General features: G+C 36.1%; 1 protein-coding gene and 1 long non-coding RNA gene across 2 annotated transcripts in view; both read right to left on the reverse strand.

Moving 5' to 3' along the window:
• Window positions 1-10,352: 10,352 nt before the first annotated feature.
• On the reverse strand, window positions 10,353-11,227 carry LOC121173630 (uncharacterized). Its single transcript, XR_005888859.1, has 2 exons — window positions 10,681-11,227; window positions 10,353-10,593 (listed from the first exon to the last, which is right to left on the reverse strand). It is a non-coding gene; the product is annotated as an uncharacterized lncRNA (long non-coding RNA).
• Window positions 11,228-24,697: 13,470 nt separating this feature from the next.
• Window positions 24,698-26,910, reverse strand: part of LOC100808670 (protein FORGETTER 1) — a 41,335-nt gene continuing 39,122 nt past the window's right edge. The window contains exons 30-32 of the mRNA XM_003545691.5: window positions 26,633-26,761; window positions 26,105-26,216; window positions 24,698-25,123 (exon numbers count right to left, since the gene is read on the reverse strand). Of these exons, the coding sequence (XP_003545739.1) occupies window positions 25,092-25,123; window positions 26,105-26,216; window positions 26,633-26,761 (273 nt within the window). The 3' untranslated portion in view covers window positions 24,698-25,091. The remainder of the gene's footprint in view (window positions 25,124-26,104; window positions 26,217-26,632; window positions 26,762-26,910) is intronic.

Here is a 26,910-nt window from a genome sequence, read left to right on the forward strand (position 1 = left end):
CATGTATCATGTCTAGCCATTCTACAAGCCTTGAGCCAAAATCCTGACTCACCATAAACCTTACCCTCGGAAGCAAAAAAAAAAGGAAGGAAAGGAAATTCCCAATCAAAGAGTGGGAGAAAGAGAAAAAAGAAAAGAAAGGAAATTCCCAATCAAAGAGTGGGAGAAAGAAAAAAAAAAAGAAAGAAAATTCCCAACCAAAGAATGGGAGTAAGTAAAAAAAGAAGGAAGCCCCTGGTCAAAGAAACCAGAAGAAATGTGCAGAGAGGTCTTTGGACCAGACAATATCTGAACAGTACAAAATTGTCATCAAATGAACAAAAGAAAGAAAAGGAAACCATGACCTAAAGTGGTCTTCTCCCTTTGATTACCAACCAAAATCCTGTGTGTCGGTGACTTGTTCGCCTCGCGCAAAACCAAAACAGAAAAGGAAAAGGCAAAAAAATAATCAAAAGCCGAAAAACTCCCCAAAAGAACCCATTCCCAAGGGAAGTCCTATTTGATCCATGATCACGCATGTAATTTTTGATTTGATAGGAAATAATTTGCAAAGTCAAGTCATGACATATCTATGGTTCGGAATTAGGATGAAACACTTACCTGTGCGAGATTGATACACTTTGAGTGGATTTCTTTTATTTTTGTCGAACCCAGTGTTTGCTCTAAATGGTCATTTAGAAACGAAATGCTAACATCCAAAATCTCATTTATGGTTATGGGAGATTTCATCAGCAGACTCTCCTTCCCCGGTAGACGCATTGTTTTTCACTCAAAAAAGCATATGCTGCTCTAAATCAGTTGGAATATTTGTCTCTTTGCTAAAAGCATGTTTGCATTTTAGTGGAGAAAACACCGATACTTTTTCAAGTCTCACAAGTTATCCAGAACTACGTAGGTCTGAGTTCCTCATTGGAGGATACGTAGGAGCAAGAGCCTCGCTTTTGTCGACCATACCGCCTTTTGTTGCCATGACTCAAGAGCTGGTAGCCCGCGGAGACACCTTATGGTTATCCGCACCTCGTCATTCAGTGACCCCAAGTGTGATTGACGAGCAGAGACCAATATGGTCATCTGCGCCCTTTCCGGAGATGTCAGCATTTTCCGATGGAGACTTTTCAAGTCTCACAAGTTATCCAGAACTACGTAGGTCTGAGTTCCTCATTGGAGGATACGTAGGAGCAAGAGCCTTGCTTTTGTCGGCCGCCCCATAATCTTTGTCATACTGACCCTGAGGTCATGTGACATGCACCCTTGTATCATCCAGAGGCGGCGGGCCCGATGATACGCGGAGATACCTTACGGTTATCCGCACCCTTTTGTCATCCAGAGGCGGCGGGCCCGATGACAAGCAGAGACCAAGTTTGGTCGTTCTGCACCCTTGTATCATCCAGAGGCGGCGGGCCCGATGATACGCGGAGATACCTTACGGTTATCCGCACCCTTTTGTCATCCAGAGGCGGCGGGCCCGATGACAAGCAGAGACCAAGTTTGGTCGTTCTGCACCCTTGTATCATCCAGAGGGGGCGGGCCCGATGATACGCGGAGATACCTTACGGTTATCCGCACCCTTTTGTCATCCAGAGGCGGCGGGCCCGATGACAAGCAGAGACCAAGTTTGGTCATTCTGCACCCTTGTATCATCCAGAGGCGGTGGGCCCGATGATACGCGGAGATACCTTACGGTTATCTGCACCCTTTTGTCATCCAGAGGCGGCGGGCCCGATGACAAGCAGAGACCAAGTTTGGTCATTCTGCACCCTTGTATCATCCAGAGGCGGCGGGCCCGATGATACGCGGAGATACCTTACGGTTATCCGCACCCTTTTGTCATCCAGAGGCGGCGGGCCCGATGACAAGCAGAGACCAAGTTTGGTCATTCTGCACCCTTGTATCATCCAGAGGCGGCAGGCCCGATGATACGCGGAGATACCTTACGGTTATCCGCACCCTTTTGTCATCCAGAGGCGGCGGGCCCGATGACAAGCAGAGACCAAGTTTGGTCATTCTGCACCCTTGTATCATCCAGAGGCGGCGGGCCCGATGATACGCGGAGATACCTTACGGTTATCCGCACCCTTGTGTCATCCAGAGGTGGCGGGCTCGATGATACGCGGAGATACCCAAGTGGTTATCCGTATAAACATTCTTTTGCTATCTGTAAGACAGAACGCTTGATAGCATGCAGAGGCTGACATAGTCTTCTGCACCTTTTGTTCCTCCGGGAACAACAAGTCATTTACATGCGGAAATTTCATGGTCGCCCGCGACTCTCGTCAACCGAGAGGAGCGAAATTAGTGTCATACCCTAATTTTCGTCCGGGGACCTTTGCTTGATGACATGCGACCATTCTTTGGTCCTTGTGAGGTGCTTGGCATCCATCATTAGGCAATTTGTGAAATTCTAGGAACGACAAGTCATGGTCACCCGCGACTCTCGTCAACCGAGAGGAGCGAAATTAGTGTCATACCCTAATTTTCGTCCGGGGACCTTTGCTTGATGACATGCGACCATTCTTTGGTCCTTGTGAGGTGCTTGGCACCCATCATTAGGCAGTTTGTGATATTCTGGGAACAACAAGTCATTTGCATGTGGAGATTTTATGGTCACCCGTGACTCTCGTCAAATCGAGAGGAACAAAATTAGTGTCTTATCTTTACTTTCCTTTTATCTCCAATAAAAGACAAGTAAAGAGGGGCAACTGTCATACCCTAATTTCGTCCGGGGACCTTTGCTTGATGACATGCGACCTTTCTTTGGTCCTTGTGAGGTGCTTGGTACCCATCATTAGGCAATTTGTGAAATTCCAGGACATGCCAAAAAACCAAAAAATATTGATGCACAATCCGTAAGTTTCCGTGACACACTGGAAATCAAATGGAAGCATCGTTGCATAATTAAGTGAGGTTCCATAACATTCCGTAAGTCAAAAGGGGGATGATTATGTAATCCGCAAGGTTCCGTAACATTACGGAAAGAAAACAAGTATCGTTACGAAATTCGTAAGTTTCCGTAACTTTACGAAAAAAGAATCACCAAAAAAACAGCAGGGGGGTGTACTTAGTAAAAATGGGGGTGCAAATAGCACCCAGGCCCACTTGGGCCCTCCAGAATATTCCTCCAGAAGGCTGTTGCTTCTGGAGGAAGCAACCTGGCTCGCCTGGGCGAGCTAAGCTCGCCTGGGCGAGCTGGGCGGCAACCACCTCCCCTATTTTGCTATAAATAGGGGAGGAAGTGAAGAAGAAAAGGGTTCAGCCCCTTAGGCACTTCTCTCTCTTTCGAATTTGCTTGGAAAAATTGTTTCCGTGAAGAAAATCTAAGCCGAGGCGCTTCCGAAACGTTTCCGTAACGTTTTCCGTGGGGAATTTCGCAAAGGTTTCAAACGTTCTTCGACGTTCTTCATTCGTTCTTCATCGTTCTTCGATCTTCAACGGGTAAGTACCTCGAACCAAGCTTTTCGATTCATTCTATGCACCCATGGTGGTCCACATTGTGTTTCGTGCATTTTTATTCCCATTTCATTTACTTTTCGTACCCCCTTTTGACATGCTTAAGCCATTTTACTTAAGTCATTTCTCGCTTAACTTAAAAATAAAATAAATTTCCATCGAACGTTTGAATTGTATTATCCGTTAACTTCGGTTAAAAAGAATTCCGACCGTCCGGTCGTGCCGTAACCACGTTGGAAATCAAAAAAGAGGTAAAAAATAATATAATAATCAAAAAACATCTTTTTAGTAAAATAAAGCGGAAAATCAATCGGACGTTTTCTCTTTGGGATTTCTCATTCTTAATCGAATTGATTAATAACTAAAGTGAAACTAAGGCTAAAATCAACTCGCCTAGTCAAGCTCGTCCACAAAAATAGGCTTTTGAAGTTTGTCATTTCAATTTCTCACTAAGTAAAGTGGATCATTTTCAAGGTCCAACGCCTTAAAATGATCACCTCTTAAGTAAAAAGAATCACTTGATAAGAAAGAACTACGTAGGTCTGATTTTCTCATCCCAAATTGAGGAATACGTAGGAGCAAAGGGAAACACCCTTGTCGACCACAAAAAAGGAAAAAATATAAAAAGAATATAAGGACATAAAAAGGAACGTAAAAATCAAAGTCACGTTTGCACATTCGATTAAAGGCTGCCGTCCCTTGGGACGGACGTGTGGGGTGCTAATACCTTCCCCGTGCGTAAATACAACTCCCGAACCTTTCAACTTAAAAGTTCGTAGATCGCGTCTTTTCCGGTTTTTCCGACGTTTTCCTCAAATAAACGTTGGTGGCGACTCCGCGCGTATTCCTTTCGTGGAACACGCATCCCGCGAGTCTCGCGTCGCCCTCCCGCCGAAGGGTAGGTTGCGACAACATTCTTAACTAATAGAGAAACAAGACAACTAGATATACATATCATATAAACCAAATAAAATTTACTTACACGTAATTCACGTAATTCCACCACTTTGTCATTCAAAGTTCACTTTTCATCCACCAATCACACTTTTCAATCATCAATCACATTACACAAGAATCATATGCTCTGATCAAGACATAATAACACATCAATTTCATAATAAACAATTAGCAAGCGCATGAGACAGTTATGCTAAGACTCAAGCCTATATGCAATGTGGTACCATGTCAGTGAAAAACCACCCAGGGGCGCTTAGGAGTACATAATAAGACATACCACACAATGGGTTTGTCAGGTCACTCTCACTAAGTAAGATCATAGGGAGACCAGTCAGGGTCACGATGTTTTGCGAGAATGCTCCAACCATATGGGATCAACATAGGCTTAAAGGAGCACTCAAACCCGATGACCCCCAAGGCCTACACTTCGAAGAGTCCGTCAGGACCTCTCCCTCCTGATTCAGGTCCAACCCCTAAAATCATTTTAGCACATAGACACTACTCGTGAATTATACAATACCCACGACCTCACACTCGTGTTTTAAACACGTACAACATATTACGCTACAATTTAACACTGTTTCCTAAATAGGAAACCTACACTTTCTCTTTAACACTGTTCCTAAATAGGAAACCTACGCTTTCTCTTTAACACTGTGCATTTACACTTTTCTCAAGATAACATTGGTCGGGTTATTGTACAATTCACAGCTTACAACACAAATATTATCACATCAAGAGTTAATCACACACTTATTCACAACCAAAACTCATTCACAATTTCACATCTCATAATGTCACAATCCACCATCACATGTTTTCACATATCTCACAATTCAACACCTATTCTGCTTTACACTTTTACTCAATCTCAATAACAATATTATAATCTCAAGGCAACATATTACTCCATAATTCATCACATATTTCATTTATAAGCACTGTTCATGAATTATACAGTACCCACGACCTCACACTCGTGTTTCAAATACGTTTAACGCATTGCGCTACAATTTAACACTAGTTCCTAAATAGGAAACCTACACTTTCTCTTAAACACTGCGCATCAACACTTTTCTCAAGATAACACTGATCGGGTTATTGTATAATTCATAGCTCACAATATAATTATTGCCACATCAAGTGTCAAACACACACACTTATTCACAATCAAATATCATGCCCATAATTTAACATCTCATAATATCACATCAGCCATCTCATTTTTACATGTATCTCGCAAATTGACACATTCAATTTTGTACTACTCAATCTTCACAATAATATTATAATACCATTATAATAACTTATTGCACCTTATAACTCATATACACATCACACAATAATAATATTTGCATGATACAAAACATATATATGTATATGTATATAGTAAATTAAACTACATTGTTTTTAATCAAAGAATTTCTATAACAATTAATTTAATATTACATCAAAAGAAATTACCACTAGGCATTAACCTTACAATTTTCTTTAATTTATTATTCTAGTATTACAATAATTATATACACATAACATGTTGATCATCGTCGTAGAAAAATTAGAACAAGATAATAATTTGTATAAAATAAGTCATTGAATAATATTATTTAAAATATAATTTACGTTAATAAAAAGAGCTTAATTTTTCTAAGGGGTTCACACTTAACACAAGAACACATCAATTTCACAACAATTTCTCATTGGGACATCAATTGATTCATCAAACATATATAATTCACTTTAATAATTATAAGGATAAAATGAAAATTGCAAAAACACCCCAAAACTCATTCCAATTGATATCTCTAAGGATCCCTACACATGTTCTCACTAATCCCCAACTGTAAATAACTCATCCCTTACCTCTAAGCGGACTCACGTGTCTTCAGACAGCGATAGCAGCATCTCTAGCGATTCCCTGAGGTTCCTTCAGTTTTTCCTCTAACTACTCCGATAGAGTTCCCAAACGTCAGAGAGACAAAGAAGGGATTGACACCTTCACTTGTATTGTCTTGGTGCGATTCCTTTTTCTCTCTCCGTGAATATTATCTCACAAATCCCAACGGTGAAGGTGTGTGGAACTGAATCGCGAACCACATATTAACGAAACTGGGATCGAAGTTTTACTGAGATCGTTTTGGGTTTCTGCGGGAAAGGAAAAGGTTATGATGCGAAAGGTATTTCTCTCAGCTCAAATATGATATCAAAATTCTCAACGGTGAGTATTCTTGGAATTGGGATGCTAACGTGGTGCTCAAATTTCACGACGATCCAACGGTGAATGAGTCCGAGATCATTGTTTTTATGAGACAGGTTTGGTGGGCTGTGGGAAAAAGAAATGATTTTTAGAGGAGAAGGAGAAAAATGAAAATGAGAGAAAGAAGAGGCATCGTCAGTTTGAAAACTGACCTAACATCACTATTTATACCTAGGGTACACACAACTTATTATTACTCTATTTATTTGTTTTTAATATTTTATAAAAAAGAACTCTATTTTATTCCTTATCAAATGAATAAATCAAATGTCTTTTTTCCCTTCAAATAATTATTTCTCATTATTTATTTATTTATAAAAACCTGATCATTTTTCTAAAACTCTATTTATTTAAAAATATTTTTTTAAAATTGGTTTACAAAAAATAGGATGTTACAATTGCCTATACTCCTAGTGAAAGCGAAGCCCTGAGTCACCATTTTCCGCAATCTTTGATGAGCGGTCTATGAGTTATGACAAACATTACGTTTCATGATTAATGTATCAATTATGTTGAATTTAAATGTGTTGTAATTAATATGAATAATTCTGAATCCTCCTCTAACTCTTCCTACTATCTTTTATGATAAGTTTTAAATGACTTTTATATTTTGAAGATATTAAGTACATTTATGTTTCATCCAATACTTACCATAAAAGATAGTAAAACGATTTTTAGGAGATCTAGCATTACTCAATTAATATAGATAACACTTTTGTTTTACTAAAATGAAAATAGGCTTAAATACAATTTTGGTTTCCATATTATTTAAAAATATGTAATTTTGGTCCCTCTATTTTAAAATAGAAAAATTTAGTCCTCCTATTTTTTAAATGTCCTAATTTTAGTCCTCCGATTTTAAAATAAAGACATTTAGTCCTGTAGTTTCGTAATATCTACAATTTTGGTTCTTGCATCAAATTCAAAAAATATTGATCGGTAAGAAATTAACTTGATGTGATCCACATTTAGTGATGTGACACAAGATAATTTGTTTAATCTACATCATAGTTAATGTTAATATCTTAATAGTCAACGCTTTCAATTTTGGGGAAGTAAAAAAATGATAGATTTTACAAAAGTATGGGGGACTAAATGTCTCAATTTTAAAATAAGGGACTAAAATTGAGGATTTTAAAAGATAGAGACACTAAATGTCTCTATTTTAAATAAGGGGATCAAAATTGCAGATTTTGAAAAATAGAGGGACCAATTGCATGTAAGAAATGAAAATAATGAGTCATTAGAAACCAACAAGACATGTAATATCATAACTATCTTAATTGCGTGATTAAGTGTTTGAATTAAAAAATGCAAAGTCATTGAGTGTTTAAACTAATATAAACAATTACACTTTTGTTTTACTAAAATGAAAATAATGAGTCATTAGAAATCAATAAGATTTGTAACATCGTAGTTATCTTAATTGTGATTAGGTGTTTGAATTAAAAATGCAAGGTGAAACTAAATTTAAAATTTTGTTATTTGATATATTAATTAATTAAAAATATTGTGTTGTTGATACTTTATGTGTTTTAGTGGGTTTAGATGATGTTGGGCTTGATTTATGAGCCTTGACACGTGTAGATTGGGGGTGTTGCTATGCACATCATGCAAATTGCTAGTATACCCATCATAACTTGCGAAATTCCCATTTTGCTAGTATACTTTATGTTTTATAAAGTAATGACCTAAGCAGGAATTGAACATGTGACTTTCATGCTATTAGTACAACGCTCTAACCAACTGAGTTAATAGGCAAATTATGTTATAAATAATTAATGTCGCTATAGATAACACTAAAATTTCTAATGTATATTTAATGTGCATGTAAATTTAGATAATAAATTTTGTGACAATTAATTTTGAGACAATAATTAATATGTTTACATATATGAATTTTTATGAAACCTATGATTTTTATTTAAACTTTATGTATGTAAAAAAACACATTATTGGATCAAAATTAATTGTAATAAGGTCAAAAAATACATTAGTAGATTTATGTTAATAAACCTATGATTTTTATATACAATTTATATATATAAACAAATTAATTATTAGATCAAAATTAATTGTCACAAAATTTATTATCTAAATTTACATGTGCATTAAATATACATTAGAAATTTTAATATTACATATAACGACATTAATTATTTATAATGTAATTAACCAATTAAGTCAGTTGGTTAGAGTGTTATGTTAATACACAAAAGTCACAGGTTTGATTCTTGCATGAACCATTAATTTTAAATTAATTCAAAAAATAGATTTTTGAATTTTTTTTAAAAAAATCATGGGCCATTTACGGATTGCTCAATTCGTATCAGTTTTATAGAAGGACAAAACGGAAATCGCATTTTTATGCTAGGTGTACCGACAATTGTGTTGGGTGCGCGTAGCAACAACAATAGATTAGGGTGTAAATGGAGGATATGGTAGCCACTTAGAAAAGGCCCAATTTTCAATAATAATCTTCTCCATAAAGCTTAGAAGAGCTTAGAGTGTCTTTTTCTCTCTTATGATATCCTTATCTTTTTTTTCCTCTCTAAGCTTATCCTTTCCTCTCAAGAGCTTGAATTTTTGGAATTCACTCAAAGAAGACTTTGTTTCCTTAATTTCTAGAGTCTTTTTGGTTGTTTCCAAGTTGGTAAGCTCTTCTCTTTCTATTCTTGATCTCTTAGTTCATTTCTCTTCTTCCACCAAGAGCTTATCAAATGGGTTTTGATTAAAAATTTGATGGATGGATGGAATCTTGATTAAAGCTTGTTTTGAAGTTGGTGTAGGTTCCTCATACATGATTCAATGGCATAAGTTGAGGATAGATCACTCAAAAGCCACAAATTTTCTTCCTTTAACTTCTTTTCAAGAAAATTTCAAGAACATAGGATAAGGGAAGCTTTAATTTGATTTGAATGCTTTGATTGTGTGTTATGCTTAGAATGATAATGTATTTTGATGTTTATGAACTCGGGTGGATCTTTTCAAGAGATTGAGTTGAGTGGATATGCAATTATAACACTGTAGAAAATCACAGATTAGCGAGGGAATGTTCCCTCACAAATTCCTCGTTAAATGGTCACTATTCTATTTAGCAAGGGATTAGTGAGTGAATATTTCCTCCTAAATCCAAGTCCCTAATCGGTGACGGACAAAAACCTCCTCCCTATCCATATGCCATTTCTATCGATGCTCCCTCGCAAACAACGTCGCTAATCCGTCCAACTCAAGCCTCACTATTTCATCGCTATTGTGTCATAAAGGAATTGCCCTTTGTGCCTCACTGAAATCCATCACTTTTTAGTCACAAATTACTATTTTATTAATTCCTTGATATTTTGTCACTACTTGCTTACAAAATCTCCTTGCCATAGCCTCGCTAATCACTTGCAAAAGGTGCTCAAGAATCCTTCACAATATATCCATTGCTTCTCTTCACAAATTGCACGTTAATCCCTCGCAATTTATTTGTTGCATTTCCTCGCTAGTTCCTTGCCAATCCCTTGCAAGATATAATTGAGCGATTACTAATCCCTATCCTATCCTATATGTCAAATTTTCCTTGAAATTTTAATTCATTTATGTTTTTTGTATTCAAATAAATTCACCAACTAAATTAAATAAAATGTTGAATATACTAAAATTTGATTTAAAATAAAACTAGTAGGTGACAAGATGTCTTACAAAATCAAACTACTTGATGTCTTACAAAACCAAATTGTTGTCTCGTAAAAACAAACTACTCGATAATGTCTTACAAAACCAAATTGATCGATGTCTTGCAAAAAGAAAAGGCAACTAATATGTAAATAACCTAAGCTAGTAAAATCATCAGCGTGACCTTGATCCTCCAAAGGTTCATTGGTTGACGATGTTGTTGATGGTTGGATTGCCTCAAGTATTTGCTTCATCATTGTTGGCAATTGTATCTGCAAGAAAGAGTTAAAAGAATTATTTATAACTCCAATTACTTTTTATTTTGTGATAGATGTAGGAGATGTGGCAGTAGGTGCAACCTCTAAAGAAGAAGCTTGTGTAGAGCTAGTTGTTTTCACCTACAACTTGTAACCAAAGATTTGGGTCAATCACAAGATGGGTCAAAATGCCTTCTCCATGTTTCCGTGTCATTGAGACTTCATATGATTCCTACAACAAATAATAAAAAATTTTGTAAAATGACAATAGGTTAACAAAAGTAATCAATCTTAAAATATGAAATCACATACAATGAAGTTCTTCGCCCTATGAGAGAGAAATTCAGCATCTATGTCTTTAAATAAATATTCTAAAGTTGTGTGCTTAGTAGTAGAAATATAAGAATAAACATAAAATAGAATCAATTGGATTTCATTTGATCAATTTACAGTAAGGCATACTACACTAAAACCTTTGCATCTTGTGGCAATGAATATGATCATTTAACTTCTAAAATTATCCCTAGCTAAAACCTTTCATTCATATATCTTTAATTATCCTGAGCATATCTTACAAACTAACTATAATTTACTTTCTTTGTCATATATCATTTAAGTCAGTGTCATCATTATCAAATCAACTAGACAAGTTCAGGTAATACAAAACCAAGATAAAGATAAAGGAAGCAGTTGGAGAAAACAAAACAACAACAATAATATATAGAAACACATACATCTTGTGCACATGAAGTAATGGAATTACCAATACCACATCATCCTACTATAAGTTATAAAACAAATTTTAGAATTATTATGCTTATAATAACAAAAAATTTATTTGGCTGGGCCAAAAAGTGAAAGAATGGAGCATTTAGCTCCAGGGAATTTTAGCCTAATGAGGGTTTTGTGCTACTGGCTAGAAAGTGACAAAATAGAGATTGATATCTAAGGGATTTTGGCCTAGTGAGAGTTGTGTGGCTAGGACAGAAAGTGACAAAATGAAGCATATATCTCTAAGGTAGTTATGGTTGGGCAAAAGAATGGAACAAGGCCATTTAACGACGACCACAATGTTAAGTGTGGGGAAGCTTCATAGGGAATGTTCTCAACCATATGCATAAAATTTCCATGGTAAACTTATGTTGTCTTGTGGTTTTCATGATTGAGTGAATCTCGATAAATGTAAGGTCATACAAACCTTATAGAGGTAAGTCAATACTCACACTTGTCTATTTCTGATACAACCACGCTTCCTCCATAGTATCAACTATAGATTTTCCCTAAATGGATGTTATGTAGGGGGACTATAGTAAGGTATGTATTTATGTTGATCTCCCGAAGGTGAAATTCTCCATGGAGTTGTGTCTGCATGACATATAAGATGCATAATAATGTAGAAACATTTCATAATTTGAATTTAATGATGAATAATATTGTGTTTTGGTTGTGATGATAATTTATATGATTCCTTTTTGAATTATGTTATAGTAACTATATTCCTTTATATAAATTATGTTTCTTTATAAAATAAGTTTACCCTTGTATTTTGTGTTTGTGTGACTGCCATGATTATGCATTTGACAGGAAGCAAATAGGAATGATATTACAAGTTCTTAGGTTGTATGTGACTGAGGTAGATCTAGATGATGAAGTTGGGACGATATCCCTTTTCCTTTGCTATTTTATTTTGTTGAATAAAGGGGACCAACTTAGGGCTATATGTAAATATTACACCTCAAGGGAAATAATTTGTTATAAATTGTAATTAACTTTATAGGTATATTTTGTAAAGCCATAGGGTTTAGTATTCTGTGTTGTGAATTGTGATATAGAACTAATGATGGATGGATCTAGATGCTTGTTTTTCAATGTATATGATAAAAACATGATTGTATATGTAATCACGGCAAAAAAAAAATCATGTTTTTATCATACGATTAATTTAAATAATTGTATATGTAATCATGGCATAAAATTAACTCTAGTATTGTCTATTAAATGTTTCGTTTGATTATTTTACAATTCTTTTCTCTTTATTAATGCAACCCGTTGATGGTGAAATAATTTAAAATATTGAAAGTTAATTTTTGGTAGGTGAGAAATGGTGGGGAAATAGGGAGGGAGAATAAATAGGTGAAAAATAAAAATAAAAAAGGTTGCTTGATTGTGTGAAATGATGCTATGGGGGCCTTGTTCCCTAGGCTAAGCTTTCTTTTTCTACTTTTCTGTAATTTTATACTCATAAAAAACATTAAAGTAGTTGTTTAATCACTAACAGTCGGTTATGAATATAATTCATAATCCAAATCCATTATGCTTCATAATTGATTATCAGTGTTGCTTTTAAAAAACAAAGTCTCTTTTCTTTTCTATTTATCTTAAATCAAATTCTCTTATATTCACTTCAATTTTCATCTATTTTTATTCATTTATTTTTTATTTTCTCTATTTTCATTCACTCTATTCCTCAATTTTTCCCTATCAAACACACTACAAATGCACACAAATGTGTGCTTTGCCCCTTAAAAAATATCAAAAACAAAAAATACAAAGAAAAATGATTGTTTGACACCTTTTGAAGGTGTGAACACTCTTTAGGTAGCATCTGGTATAAGCAAAAAACATTTATAATTAAATGTAAAATAAAAGCTTCTCCTTTTTAATCAAAGAGACTAAAATATTCTTATAATTAATGATATATTTATGAATAAATAAGAATTTTTTTTTTCTTGATGATTGAGTTGAGTGTCAATTTCTCATAATAATTGACACTAAATATATCATTTTTAGTAAATATTAAAGGGTTAAATATGATTTTGTTCTTCCAAGTATTGATGGATATTGGTTTTTCTAACATTATTTTCCATAATGTTTGATTAAGTGGTTTTACTTAATTTGTAAGAGTAATTAAATTTAATTTAAGTGTCGTAATTAATTAATTAATTATGAGATGATAGTCTTTTATATTTATATTTATATTTATGTTTAAACCATGTTCAATGTGTGATTAGTTGATTTTTAGAGTGTTTGGGCCTACATGAGTGGGCCTTGAGAGATAGGAATGGGATGGTGAGTTTAGTGAGTTGTCGGTGCAAAGAGAGGGAATGAGAAAAATCATAAACCTTCCCAAAACCCTTGCCCTCAAAAACACATTTGTCTTTTCTCATCTTCTTCTCCAAGAGAGGCCTAAATCTTAGAAACTTGAGGTTTGGTGTTGGTGATCAAAGGAGATCCTTTTTTGTTTTATCTCTCTTTAATGTTGTTTGGTTGAGCCATGGAGTGCTAAGCATATCTTCTTCTTCCTTTGACTCCATTTTCATTTTTCTCAAAAAGCACCCATGGGAGCTCATGAAAATGCTTTATTTTTGTTTATGGTCATTTTTGGGTTTGGGGTGATGTTGATGTGATGGACCTTCCATTGGAAGTGGAGGAAAGCTATCATCTTGGAACCAAAGACCTTTTTTTTTCTTTTCTCCCTTTCAAAGTTTTCTTCTTGGGTTATAGAGGTAAGCGAAGCTTAATATTTTATTTATGTGTTTTTATTAATTGGGACTATTGATTTTCGACTTTGAATCTCATATGTTCGCTTTATATGAAATTTATTAATATTTTGAATCTTTGGGAAGCCATGGAAAGTCTTTAATGTGCATTTCCAAAGTTTCATGTTCGGGCTTAGGCGGTCCCTTAAAGTTCTTGCTTAAGCACAAGTGAATTGCTACATGCTTAAGCAGTCCCTAAAGTGAATGCTTAAGCACAAGTAAATTTTATGCTTAAGCGGTCATTAAGAGTGTGTGCTTAAAGATGTTATGCAAAATGCTTTTTTTTAAGACATCATATTTCAATTGTGATAAATGAATATTGGTTTATTATGAGTATTTATAAATAGCATGGAGTTAATTTGATATCAATACCATTTGCATTCATATGGAATCTTGGTGTTTGATGTAAGAGTTCAAGGTGTGAATGTCTTAACTTATGGACTGTTAGTGAGTTCATGAGTGGTGGTGCATATATATGAATGGTGAATTTATGATATGGTAATTTGATGAAATATTGTTATATTGAAAATATGATTATATGGATGATGAAATAATTATGTTAATTGATGAATGTCTAGAGTTATATTGAGTTGATTTCATTGATAATGATATGAATATTGTTTGACGAAGTGAATGTGTTGATGTTTATAAGATAATGATGATGGATGATAATCTTTCCTTGTAACCATCCCTATGTGTTGGAAAGGATAGCTATTCCCTTTGGGAAGGTTTTGTTAGGTCTGGACGACCATGCATCTCAGCCAACCTATAGAGAGTATGCTCTATTTTAACCTAGTGCCTAACATGCTATATTCAGTGAGCGTCCACTCTTGTGCATAATAGTATAACACACTGTCATAAAGTAACTCGTGTGCCCAGTCTCAAAGACTGTGTCATGAAAAAGGAAAGTGGTCATGTACTATTTTTTACTCACATTCTATTTGCCTCTCTTACATTTGAATAGCTAACATTTGAATTTAAGAAAATGGCAAATAGAAGAGAATAGATGGCTTTTGTGGAATATTCTCTTGAAGGTCCCTTTCAAAGTAGACAAAAAGCATATGGCATTGTCTGTACTTCATATAAATCATCGCCATTCAGAGTTTGAAACGTCGACCAATTCCTCTATGTGAGACATTGGCCCTATCAAGATAATGACACAAATCCCACAATGGATATTTCACTGAATTCTATGAAAGGATGTCTCCCTTAATGAAGTGATTGACAGAAATACATGAAAAAGAAGGAACAAGAGTGCAAGAAATACTTGAAGCGAAACTTTGTTATTCCACTACAAGTTTTAGATTGCTATTATCCTTTGCAAAGTAAAGTAGTTTGTATTTGTGCTTAATTGTATATTCACTGCTTGAGTATTAAGAATACTTGTATTCAATCAAAAATTTGTTTGTGAAAGCCAAGAGTGGCTTAGTGTTAAAAAGTACTTGGGTTCTTAGATTCAAGGGGAGTCTATGGGTTTAGAAACATAACCCATGTCTATCTAGAGTAATCCTCCACTATGACAAGTCCATCTAGGTTGCCTTTTCTCTTTGCAGAGAATAGAGGGGACCCATCCTCACATTGGATGACACACTCATCCTTATTGAAGGATACACCATATCCACTGTCACATAATTGACTTATGCTTAGTAGATTATTATTATTAAGACCTTCAACAAACAAAACATTATCAATAGAGGGATAGGGATGAATACCAATCTTACCCACCGATTGTTCTGCCTTTTTTATTCCCTCTGAAAGTGATTGTTCCACCATGATAGGGAGTCAAGCATTTGAACATAGACTTTTTTCCCGTCATGTGCCGTGAGCAGCCACTGTCTAGGTAGCATGGCATGTATTTGCTTTCTGCTATCAAGGATATTTGTAACAGGAAAAATTCTTTTCTTAGGTACCCAAATCTTTTTGGGTCCTTTTGTATTAGTCATGAAGGGGTTGGGTGAACCCTTCTTAGGACGATCCTTGCATTTGAACGTCATCTGTCTAGTTTTTCCATAGAAGTAGCATACAATTGCATCTTTATCATGAACATGTACCTTCCCCTCATATCCATTTCCAGATTTGTCAGTAGAACTTCTAGAGTATCCTAACAACTTGTTAAGATTGTTTGTTCCATTGACAAACTTTGATAATAGTCTTTAAAGTTCTTATTTCCTCATGAATTTTTACAACATCTTGAGGTTGACCTTTAAGTTCTTGATGCTTTAGAAGCTCAATTTCTAGAAAACTTGCATATTTCTTATGTAGTTCACATTCCACCTAAAGATTATGTTTACTCGCTTTTAGTTTTTGCCAAGAGTCACAACTTTTAAAGTGACTGATTTTTGAAGAAATTGCCAAGAGTCACAACTTTCTTAAAGTGACTGGTTTTAAAGAAATTGCCAAAAGTCACCACTTTTAACATGGTTTCTTCAAGAGCCATCAAATGGCTATAAATATGTGACCATGGCACGAATTTCATAATACAATTTCTCAACATCTTTCTAAGAGCTTTTCTTCAACACTTGCTTTGTCAAGAAAAGTTCATTGGACAAAAACTTGTGCTATTCTATTTTCTTCCTCTCCTCCATTCTTAAAAAAAGCTTTTTCAAGAGACCTACTATTGGTGACTGTTTTCAAGAGAAGGTCTTCTTGGTTGCAAACACTAAACACAAGGGACCAACGTTCCTTGGGTTTATTGCAAGAAGCAGGATTTGCTTCTTGGTTGATCAATGGACACAGAAGACCAACGTCTTTTGGGTTCATTGCAAGAAGTGGGTATAACTTCTTGGTTGTTATCACTGGACACAAGGGACCGATGTTCCTTGGGGTTCATTGCAAGAAATGGGAATAACTTCTTGGTTGTAATCACTGAACACAAAGGAGGGAAGTCCTTTGTGGTTCATTGCTTGTAAAGGATTTTACAATGATAGTGGAAATCTCAAGCGGGTTGCTTGGGGACTAGACGTAGGCATGGGTTGTGGCCGAACCAGTATAAATCTGGATTTGCATTCTCTCTTTCCTTAATCTCTTTTACTTTTTGTTGTGTTTATATTTCTTTAAGTTTACTTCTTCTTATTTGTTATTCGAGTAACTTACAATTAAAGAAATAATTGAATCTAGGGAATATCTAAGAAAGGGAAGTTTTTCAATTAGGAATAGTCAACAAAATCTTAATTCAACCCCCCCTTCTTAAAATTTCTAAGGCCACTTGTCCAACAGAACCGTGCTAAATGATAACTCAACCCTTAAGCACTTATGGGTTAAAGCAGTGAATACTGCCTGCTACCTTCAAAACAAAACTTATCTAAGACCCATCTTGAAAAAGACTCCCTATGAATTGTGGAAGGGGCAAAAACCCAACATATCATATTTTTATCCTTTTGGGTGCAAGTGTTTCATTCTTAATACAAAAGATAGTCTAGGAAAATTTGACTCAAAAAGTTATTTTGGGATATTTCTTGGATATTTTGAAACTTCAAAGGCATTCGGAGTGTACAATTCCAAAACCTTAGTTGTTGAAGAAGCTACCCATACAATATTTGACGAAAATAAGAATGATAAAGAATTATCAGAGCTAGATGAATCTTTTGCATATTTACGGCTGGATGATAGCACAACAATTACTAGCTCATCCTGACAGGAATCAGAGATGCATGTGTCCACTCAACAAGAAGCTCATGCTGAAATCAAAGAACCTGTTGGACGCATTATGAGAAGGAAACATCCAAAGAGTCAAATCATAGGTGATCCAACAGATCATGTTCAAACCAGATTGTCATTAAAAACACAAGGACACACTACACTAATCTCTGAGATGCAGCCTAAACACATCAGCGAGGCAATGCAAGACGACAACGGGGTGAAAGTGATGCAAGAAGAGCTTGACCAGTTTCAAAAGAATGATGTCTGGAGGCTCGTTAAATTACGAAAGGAAATAAAGCAGTTGGAGCAAAATAGGTATTTCATAACAAATTGGACGAAAAAGGTAAAGTTGTGAGAAACAAGGAAATATTAGATGCTAAATTTTACTCATAATAGGAAGGTATAGACTACACAAAAACCTTTGCACATGTTGCACATTTTGAAGCAATACACATCTTGCTTTCATTTGCGGCCTATAGTAATATGAAGTTGTAGCAAATGGATGTAAAAAGTGCATTTTTAAATGGCTTAATCCTAGAGGAAGTTTAAGTTGAAAAAACTCTTGGATTTGAAAATGAAACCCTTCCTCAACATGTTTTTAAACTCAACAAAGCATTATATGCACTTAAAGAAGCTCCTAAAGCCTGGTATGAGAAACTAAGTTCATTTCTTTTAGAAAATGGTTTTGAACGAGGAAAGGTTGGCACAACTCTCTTTCATAAGAATTATGAGTCTCAATTTATACTAGTACACGCATATATGGATGACATTATCTTTGGTACACTAATGAAATGCTCTGTGAAGATTTCTCTAAGTTAATGCAAACTAAGTTCGAAATGAGCATGATGGGTGAGATGAAGTTCTTTCTAGGATTGTAAATAAAGCAAACACCACAAGGCATTTATATTCATCAAACCAAGTATGTGAAAGAACTATTAAAGAAGTTCAACATGAGCAATGCAAAAGAGATGAAGACGCATATGCATCCCACTACATATCTTGGACTGGATGAGGAATCAATGAAGGTGGATGGGACCCAGTACAGAGCAATGATTAGCTCACCGCTCTACCTTACTACATCCAGGCCTGATATAATATTCAATTGTTTATGCGCTAGGTTCCAAAAGGAACCAAGGGGAAGTTCATTTAACTATAGATAAACATATATTCAGATATTTAATTGGAACTTTTAACATTGGTCTTCTCTTAAAAAAAAAGACAAAGTTTCAAGGTCACAAACTATTGTGATGCGGACTATGCTAGTGATAAAGTTGAAAGGAAAAGTACAAGTGGAATTTGTCACTTGATAGGAGGCAACTTAATCACATGGATATGCAAGAAGCAGGGATCAACTGCATTATCCACTACTAAAGCAGGATACATGTCAGCAGCAAGCTGTTGCGCTCAACTTCTATGGATAAAGAACCAGCTTGAAGACTATAGCATCTAAGAGAGTAAAATTCCTATCTATTGGGATAATAGAGCTGCTATAAGTCTTTAAAAAAAACCCAACATCACATTCCAAACCAAAACATATAGAAATTAAACATCATTTTATAAGAGATCATGTTCAAAATGGTACAATGGATTTACAATTTGTACCCATTGATGAATAGCTTGTTGATATTTTTACAAAACCATTAATTGAAGAAAGGTTGATTATGTTAAGGAGTCAACTTGGAAAGATCTCTGTAAATGATTAATTTAATATCCATATTCGTCCACTAGTGCATCCAAGGACATATCCTCCATTGGCCATTACCACACACTCACAATGTTCAATATATGAACGATATGTCATACTCTTATAAAATGCAACATTTTTCCTTTGCGAAACATTGTAATGCTTCATGCTAAGTTAGTTTCGGGAAGCGGGCCGAATGATTGTTTTTCAAAAAGTAAAAAAGGCCACTATAAAAACCCCCTGCGTTGAAACTCTTGGGATTACACTCTCCTTGCAAACACTTGAACTTCCCTCTAAGTTTTTCAAACCCTAGCTTTCTTCCCTCTCGAATGGCCTCTACAAACACCCTCGTCACTACGTCTATCCCAACCATGGAAATCACCACCATCCATACTGACAATGAGCCTTCCATTCACGTAGAAATTTTTTTCGATATCTAAGAACTCAAAAAAATAGGTCTAAAACTGAATGAAATCCTGTTGTTTTGTGGTGCCAGACATTTCTTTAACAATCCCCAAACCATCTATCTAGAACTAGTTAGGACCTTTTGACGACATGCTGAGTTCGTCAACAAGAAAACCATAGCCACCAAGGTTTTGGGAGTAAAGGTCGTACTATCCAATGACACCATTGCTAAAGCGAGAGGACAACATTTACCAAGAGGGTTAGGAGAAGAACTATGACTCACACGTCACTAAAGCTCTCTACAAAGACAATGCTGACAAGGCTAGCGATCAGAAGACTATCATCTACAACCTGATGTGTAAGAAGGCAAAAATACTAGCCAACATTCTGAATAAGAGTGTGCTTCACAAAGCTGGCTTTAAGACAACCTTCTCTGATCTCCACAAGTTTATACTGTTTCACTTGATGGAAAACCTCCAATTTGACCTTCCACACACAGTATACAGCAACATCTTGAGGAGTCTCAAGGGCTTAGGTGGTCTGGACAATATCTACTATGTAGCCCTCATCAACAAGCTTCTATGGGATTAAGGAGTCTATCATGTGTTCAACAAGATCGACGAGGATTCCAAGCACACTTTAATAGTTAAGGGTTCAGTGGTTGCTAAACAACAAAAGCTTTGCAAGACTAACCTAAAGGCTAAGAAAATGACCTTGGAACAAAGCTTAAAGGAGACTCCAGAAGTGGAAATGGAAGCCATCAACAAGAGAAAACATAAGAGGCTGGACAAGTCCATTGCTGATGAAGGCCTAGGTCTAGATAACTTTGGCATCTCAAGGAAAATTAAGAAGATCATGGCTAAGTAGCAAAAGAAGAAGAAAAACAGAAAACAATCCCAGTGGGATGAAGAAGAAGAGGAGCTTTTAGCCAAGGAACATAGGACCAAGAGAAGGCACAAGTCTGTTGTGTTCGCTCCTAAGTGTCCTCCCACAGTGAACCTAGTTCGCACAAAGGATAAATGACTTGAGTGAGACTGATGATGATAATGAAGGACTAGTACAAATGGCCCATCAAAAGCAGAAAGTTGTCGCTCTTGATGCACCTACTCCCAAGAGAGCCAAGAAGGCTCAACTTGTAGCTGAACCTCGTGCGTCCGTTCCTTCTTCATTCATTCCCTAACGGGTCAAGATAAGGGCTACCAAAGCCAATCCAAAGATTGGTGATAAAGAATAAGCAATTTCCTTCATTGAAAACAAGGAAGAGTCAGTCCTCCTCCTCATCAGATGGTGAATCCACTAATGACACTCCAATTATACCCCTCCACAAGTCTGCACTAACCACTTTGCCACATCCACCTCCCTCTCCTTTACACTTGGAAAGGTTCAGAAGGGAAACTCCAAGGGAGCCATTAACGGATGAACAACGTTTCTCTCAAGGTTATCCTACACTGCTCTCTCCCTATTCAAAAGTCACTTTAATTGAACCAATGCTAAGGGAAACCGCATCTGCTGAAGCACCCATCTAGACGCATTTGGACTATGAGCACATTCCATTCCATCTTAATTTAAGGCCTTACCATCAGATGCTATAGTCCATTTTCCTCCTCCAACTTGGACTCGTCCAGTTCAATCCACTATTGCCAAGATGCCTCCTAATTGGCTGGCACTTGGCACTTGGCACTCATTAACCGGTTCGACCCTCCACTGAGATGACACCCTCTCAAGTTTGGCACAATATGAAGAAGAACAAAGATCAGAAGAGTACTCAAGGTAGTACCTCTCAGGAACTATTCAGCAAACAAAGCAAAGACCCTTCACAAGAAGTGGAACCTCCCAAGGTTCAGTTCGAAAAGAAGGTGCACTTGTAGATGCCCATTACGAGACTATTGCTAGTGCATCCTGCAGACATCCAACTCTCTGATGAAGATCACTCATCCCTTGGAAAGTTACATGAAAAAATGTACTTGGATGATCAAGCCACAACGTACCCTTCTAGTCTGCATATATCTAGGGCAACTGACATCATGATGGTTGCTGATCGGGTTTGTCCTTGCTTACCAGTATGAGACGATGCCAAAAAGAAAGGCTTTGAGTTGTACTACAAGGAAAAAATTCCTTCAAGGTAGATGAGGTAGAGATTGTGAACCATCCCCGAAATTTGAGCTCATTGTTTCATGGGAAGTAGCTAATATGAAATGTTGATGCTCACAATGCGAGGACCTTCTGGAGTCAAATAGTGTGGATGGATTCCCAAAAAGCTTCCACCTTTGGGCAATGATGGAAGTGATATTGTTGTTCCATGAAACGTTGTTCAAGTGTTACAACCTGCCAAGACGTATCACTTTGATGATGCTTGTGTCTGCTTCACAAGAGATGATGATAGCTACTCCTTCATCCAACGTCTTCTTTAGCTTCTTTCCATTCCATAAGGGGAACTTACAACTTGAGGTAGATGACGGAAGCTCAAATGGTAGCCCACATGACTAAGATCCATGAGGCTCAACAGAAGATGAAAGTTGTTTTTGGTTCTGCTACTGTTGAGAGTGTTGCAAAAGAAGCTATTGAGAAAGAAGCTAACGCCATTGTTCAAGCTGAGGCATTTGCCAAAGTTGTGGACGACAGTGTTGTCGACGACACTAATGTCATAAACGAGACTAGTGAAGCATCCAATGCAACTATGGCCAATGAAGTTGAACCACTTATTCCAAATCTTGCATCAATAAAGACACTTCTTGAGATAAGGGCAAAAATGGTGTTGATGTCGTTATTGTATATTCCACAAGTTCTGGCCCCACTCCTCTCAATTATGCACAACCTGCTGCCATCACTCGTGATCAAGTTCAGGATATGATCAACCAAGCAATAAAGTCACCTGTAGAACGACAACGACAAGAGAATGAGTAGTTTCGCCTTTCTTTGCAGAATGCCACTATAAGACAGTTTTCCAACCTTGACGTCGTCCTCTTACAGAACATTCAACAAGCTCAATTGTCAATGCTTGGAGCTATTGCTCCCCCTACACCTACACCTATACCACCCTTTATACCTGCTTCTCTTGAACCTCCACCACAACCCTTGGCTCCGATACCACCACCACCTTCATCCTCTCCACCACCTTCCCAACCTCGGCCACCACCAACCTCTTAAGATTGACAATGATGTTCTTCAATTTTTCTATCTTCAAACCCAACTTTTTGCTTATGACAAAAGGGGGAGAAATAAAAATTTTGATTGTAATGAAAAGTTTTTTTATATATAAAAGTAGACTCGAAGTATTCACATACACGCATGCACACATACACACACACACACATATTCTCTTTTATTTGTTACATTTCTCTTGATATTTTTTTTATACATATGTATACATATCATTTCCTTGCCATGCTTGAACTCAGTGGGAGTTTAACTACATCACATTCTCTCTTATAATTGTTCTTTGAATCAAAATTTATATTATTTCATTATTAAAAAAAGGAAGATTGTTAGGTCTAGATGATCATGCGTCTCATCCAACCTAGATTTTGATGTATAACATAAGTATAAATTATTGACATTCTAATCAGTTTTTGACAAGTGGACAGGATTATTATGTTAAAGGAATATCGTCCACATCTATAGAGAGTATACTCTATTTTAACCTTGCGTCCAACACACTATATTCAATGAGCGTCCACTCTTATGCATACACAGTATAATACTGTCATAAAGTAAACTCGAGCGCCCAATCTCAAAGACTATCACGAAAAAGGGAAGTGTTCATATACTATTTTATTCACATTATTATATCAAAATTAATTGTAATAAGGTCAACAAATATATTAATAGATTTATGTTAATAAACCTATGACATTTATTTACAATTCATATATGTAAACATATTAATTATTATATCAAAATTAATTGTCACAATTTATTATCTAAATTTTCATACACATTAAATATACATTAAAAATTTTAGTATTATATATAACAACATTAATTATTTTATAACATAACTAACCTATTAGCTCGGTTGATTAGAACGTGATGCTAATAATGCGAAAGTCACAAGTTCAATTCGTAAGCCCAATCCGTATCAGTTTTACGAAAGGAGTAAGTTATGTTGGATGTAACAGCAATTTGTATGATGCACATAGCAACACCCCCTAATTGCAAAGGTGCAGATAGGAAATGGTAGAGAGAAGGAGTTGGTTATAGTTTCAACTTTGGATTGTCCATTTTTGTACATCCTAGTGTTGAAGATGCGATTAAGTCTCGTGAAATTCATATCCCTTCAGCTTTGCGCCATCATGGACACAAGCATGACGATAAAGCTGTTGATGATAGGAACATTGAACTTCCACGTGAGCACTAAAGTAAAGAATAGGTCATTGCCACTTTCACTTCATGGTAATTTTGGGAAAGATACTAGCCCTAAAGTAAAGAATTTCATGAAGTTGGGGTTGGAGGGTAGTCTAGCCAAAGTTTCTTAAGCAAAACTTGGATATAGACGATAATTTGTGGCAAAACCTGCCATGGAATATGACACAAACTGCATCAACCAATCCCCGCCATCTAGATGGTGTAATTCTGATGAGTGGTTGTTAGATCGATGAAACTTTAATAGATGCAATTCCTTCAGGAAATTCTGCCAATGCCTATGGCTCTATTAGCAATGCAAGATAGCGTATAATAGAGTCACAAATCAAGTGATTGTTTTGTAGGCAAGTGAGAAGCTTGAGAGAGGTCTCACCCAACAACCAAGATTCTATTTCAGTGATGATAAGTTCTCATCTGGTGCAGACAAATAATTTGAGTTGTGTATGCTCGTCTATACTATGACTGGACAATCCATGTTGCTCAAAATGAATTAAGCAATACTTCAACTATGATTTCAGTAATCGTTCATGGTATCTAGTACAAACTAGTTCAGATTCAGACGGGACTAAATGTGATACAACCTAAGCTACATACTATTTCACTTTTTCAGTTAATCATCTTTACAAATATACAAAATCAAATTATATCCCAAAATGGGTGAAAAGTAATAACTAAAATGAGACTGCACAATTGTGTTGCCCGGCGTAGAGAATGAATGAGTCATTCTCGTCAAAAAATTTCCACCAATGTTGAGTCTTCTCCCAAAAAATTGCAAGTTGACATTCATAGACACCCATATTGGTGGTAGTGCAATCAACTGCCACAGGTGGTACCTAAATTTAAACTTCGTTAACAAAAAATTGAGCAAAGCCTATTGTCACATGTCAATCATCAATTTCTTGAACCCACGCTAAACCTGCAAATGATTTCAGATAAAACTGGGTTAGTTTCTTCATCACAATTGACCAAAAACGAAAAAGAACAAAGTACAAAGAAAATCCATCTATTAATTATTTCAGGAGCTGAACTGAAAACAATTTGCCCATCAGGCTCAAATTTCGTGTTTGCAACACTTTGTTTATGCTCGTGTTGACACTTCTCAACAATCAATACCATAGAGCACTGTTAGCCGAATGACTGTATGTTGAAATCTTCCTTTTAGGAAGCACCTTTTCATCACAAATAACACCTAAATCACTCCATTTCCTCTATCCAACTTGGATCCTATGATTTACGTCTCTATCTCTATGATACTTTTCACGTTAAATCCAAGATATCTAAATTGCATGACTTGCCATATAGCGAGATCTCTCTCATTTTCACCTCCAACCCCAAGCCATTGTTAATCCATGTTTTTGCAAAACTTCTATTCATGGTACTGGATCTAACTCTATTGAAAAACAGGTTATTCCAGAGCTTCTGCACAAAACTATACAACCTACAAGAAGCACACATTGAGGTACAAACCTGCATATTATTAGTAAGTAAACCCAAAACCAAGGCAAAAGGCAAGTGCCTGAGGTTGACCCATTGATGCAATCTTATAGTTACAGGGAAATCCTTTCCATATGTTTGCACAAGTTATCTTAACGATAACCATTTTATATGCATTTAAAGGTCAAATTTTTTCAACAACTATAAAAAGGAGTTCAGGGAAAAATAAACAGTTCTTCAATCTTAAATTCAGTCCAAAGTTGCACCTAAGTAGTCAAAAGGAATAATACCTAAGTCCAAAAAAGTCACTTACCAAGAACATTTACAAACAATTATCCATTTTTTATTTTAATGTAGGCAGATCATGAATGCATATTCAGAAATGTGGATTTCTGTTAGGAGTCCCATGTTGAATAGAATAAACTACTTGATGTGGTACTTAAGTCTTTTAGAGAGAGAGAACCTTGAAGCACAGTTTCCACAGCAGCATTAGGAACAAGAAGCCCAACAATACGTTGCGTATCCACAGTAGTTTCAATGCGTACAACACGTAGCCTCCTATGGCTTAGGCGGGCCTGTACAGATTTTGTTTTGCAGTTAGTTTTCTTCAAAGAGAAATAAATATATCTTAAGCAATTTCTAAAAGTACTGTCAATCAAAAACATCTTATAATCAGTCGCAAGTTCAAGAGTCACGAGTAAAGTATAATGATTCAACTATTCAACAAGGAGGAACCAAAGACCCTCAGAAAAAATTTCACGAAAGAAATAAATTCTTCTGGACTTCAAAGGTTACTGTACCCTCCAGACAGGGTTTGTGTGAATAATACTATAATAAATCATATCAACTGATATCATAATCCAAGCCAGCAGCTAGATTATTCACACTGAAAACCTCATCATTTAAAAATTCAGCTCATATCACCAGATTCATTAATAGGTCTTTTCAATAAAATGTTTAAGTTCCTGGCATCTTATAGGCTGGAGAGTACCTGCTTTGAAAGAGCCTTTTCTACGGCTCCCCAAACAGGAAGGATGAGGCCACCCAAGACATTTACTTCCTGTAGTCTTCTACCAACTGTACAAAAGTTGCCAATCTTGCAGTTGGGACCATGCATGCACTGCCAACAAAGGCAAAAGAAGTAATGTAAGACAACAGAATCAGCACGGAGTACATATTTTCTCGCCTTCCATACAAATGTATTTGTAGGTACTACCCTATTGATCATGAGGTTATACAGGATATATAATACAGCAAGGCCAGTTCATG

This window comes from Glycine max, chromosome 15, assembly GCF_000004515.6.
Source record: "Glycine max cultivar Williams 82 chromosome 15, Glycine_max_v4.0, whole genome shotgun sequence".
Taxonomy (NCBI): Eukaryota; Viridiplantae; Streptophyta; class Magnoliopsida; order Fabales; family Fabaceae; genus Glycine; species Glycine max.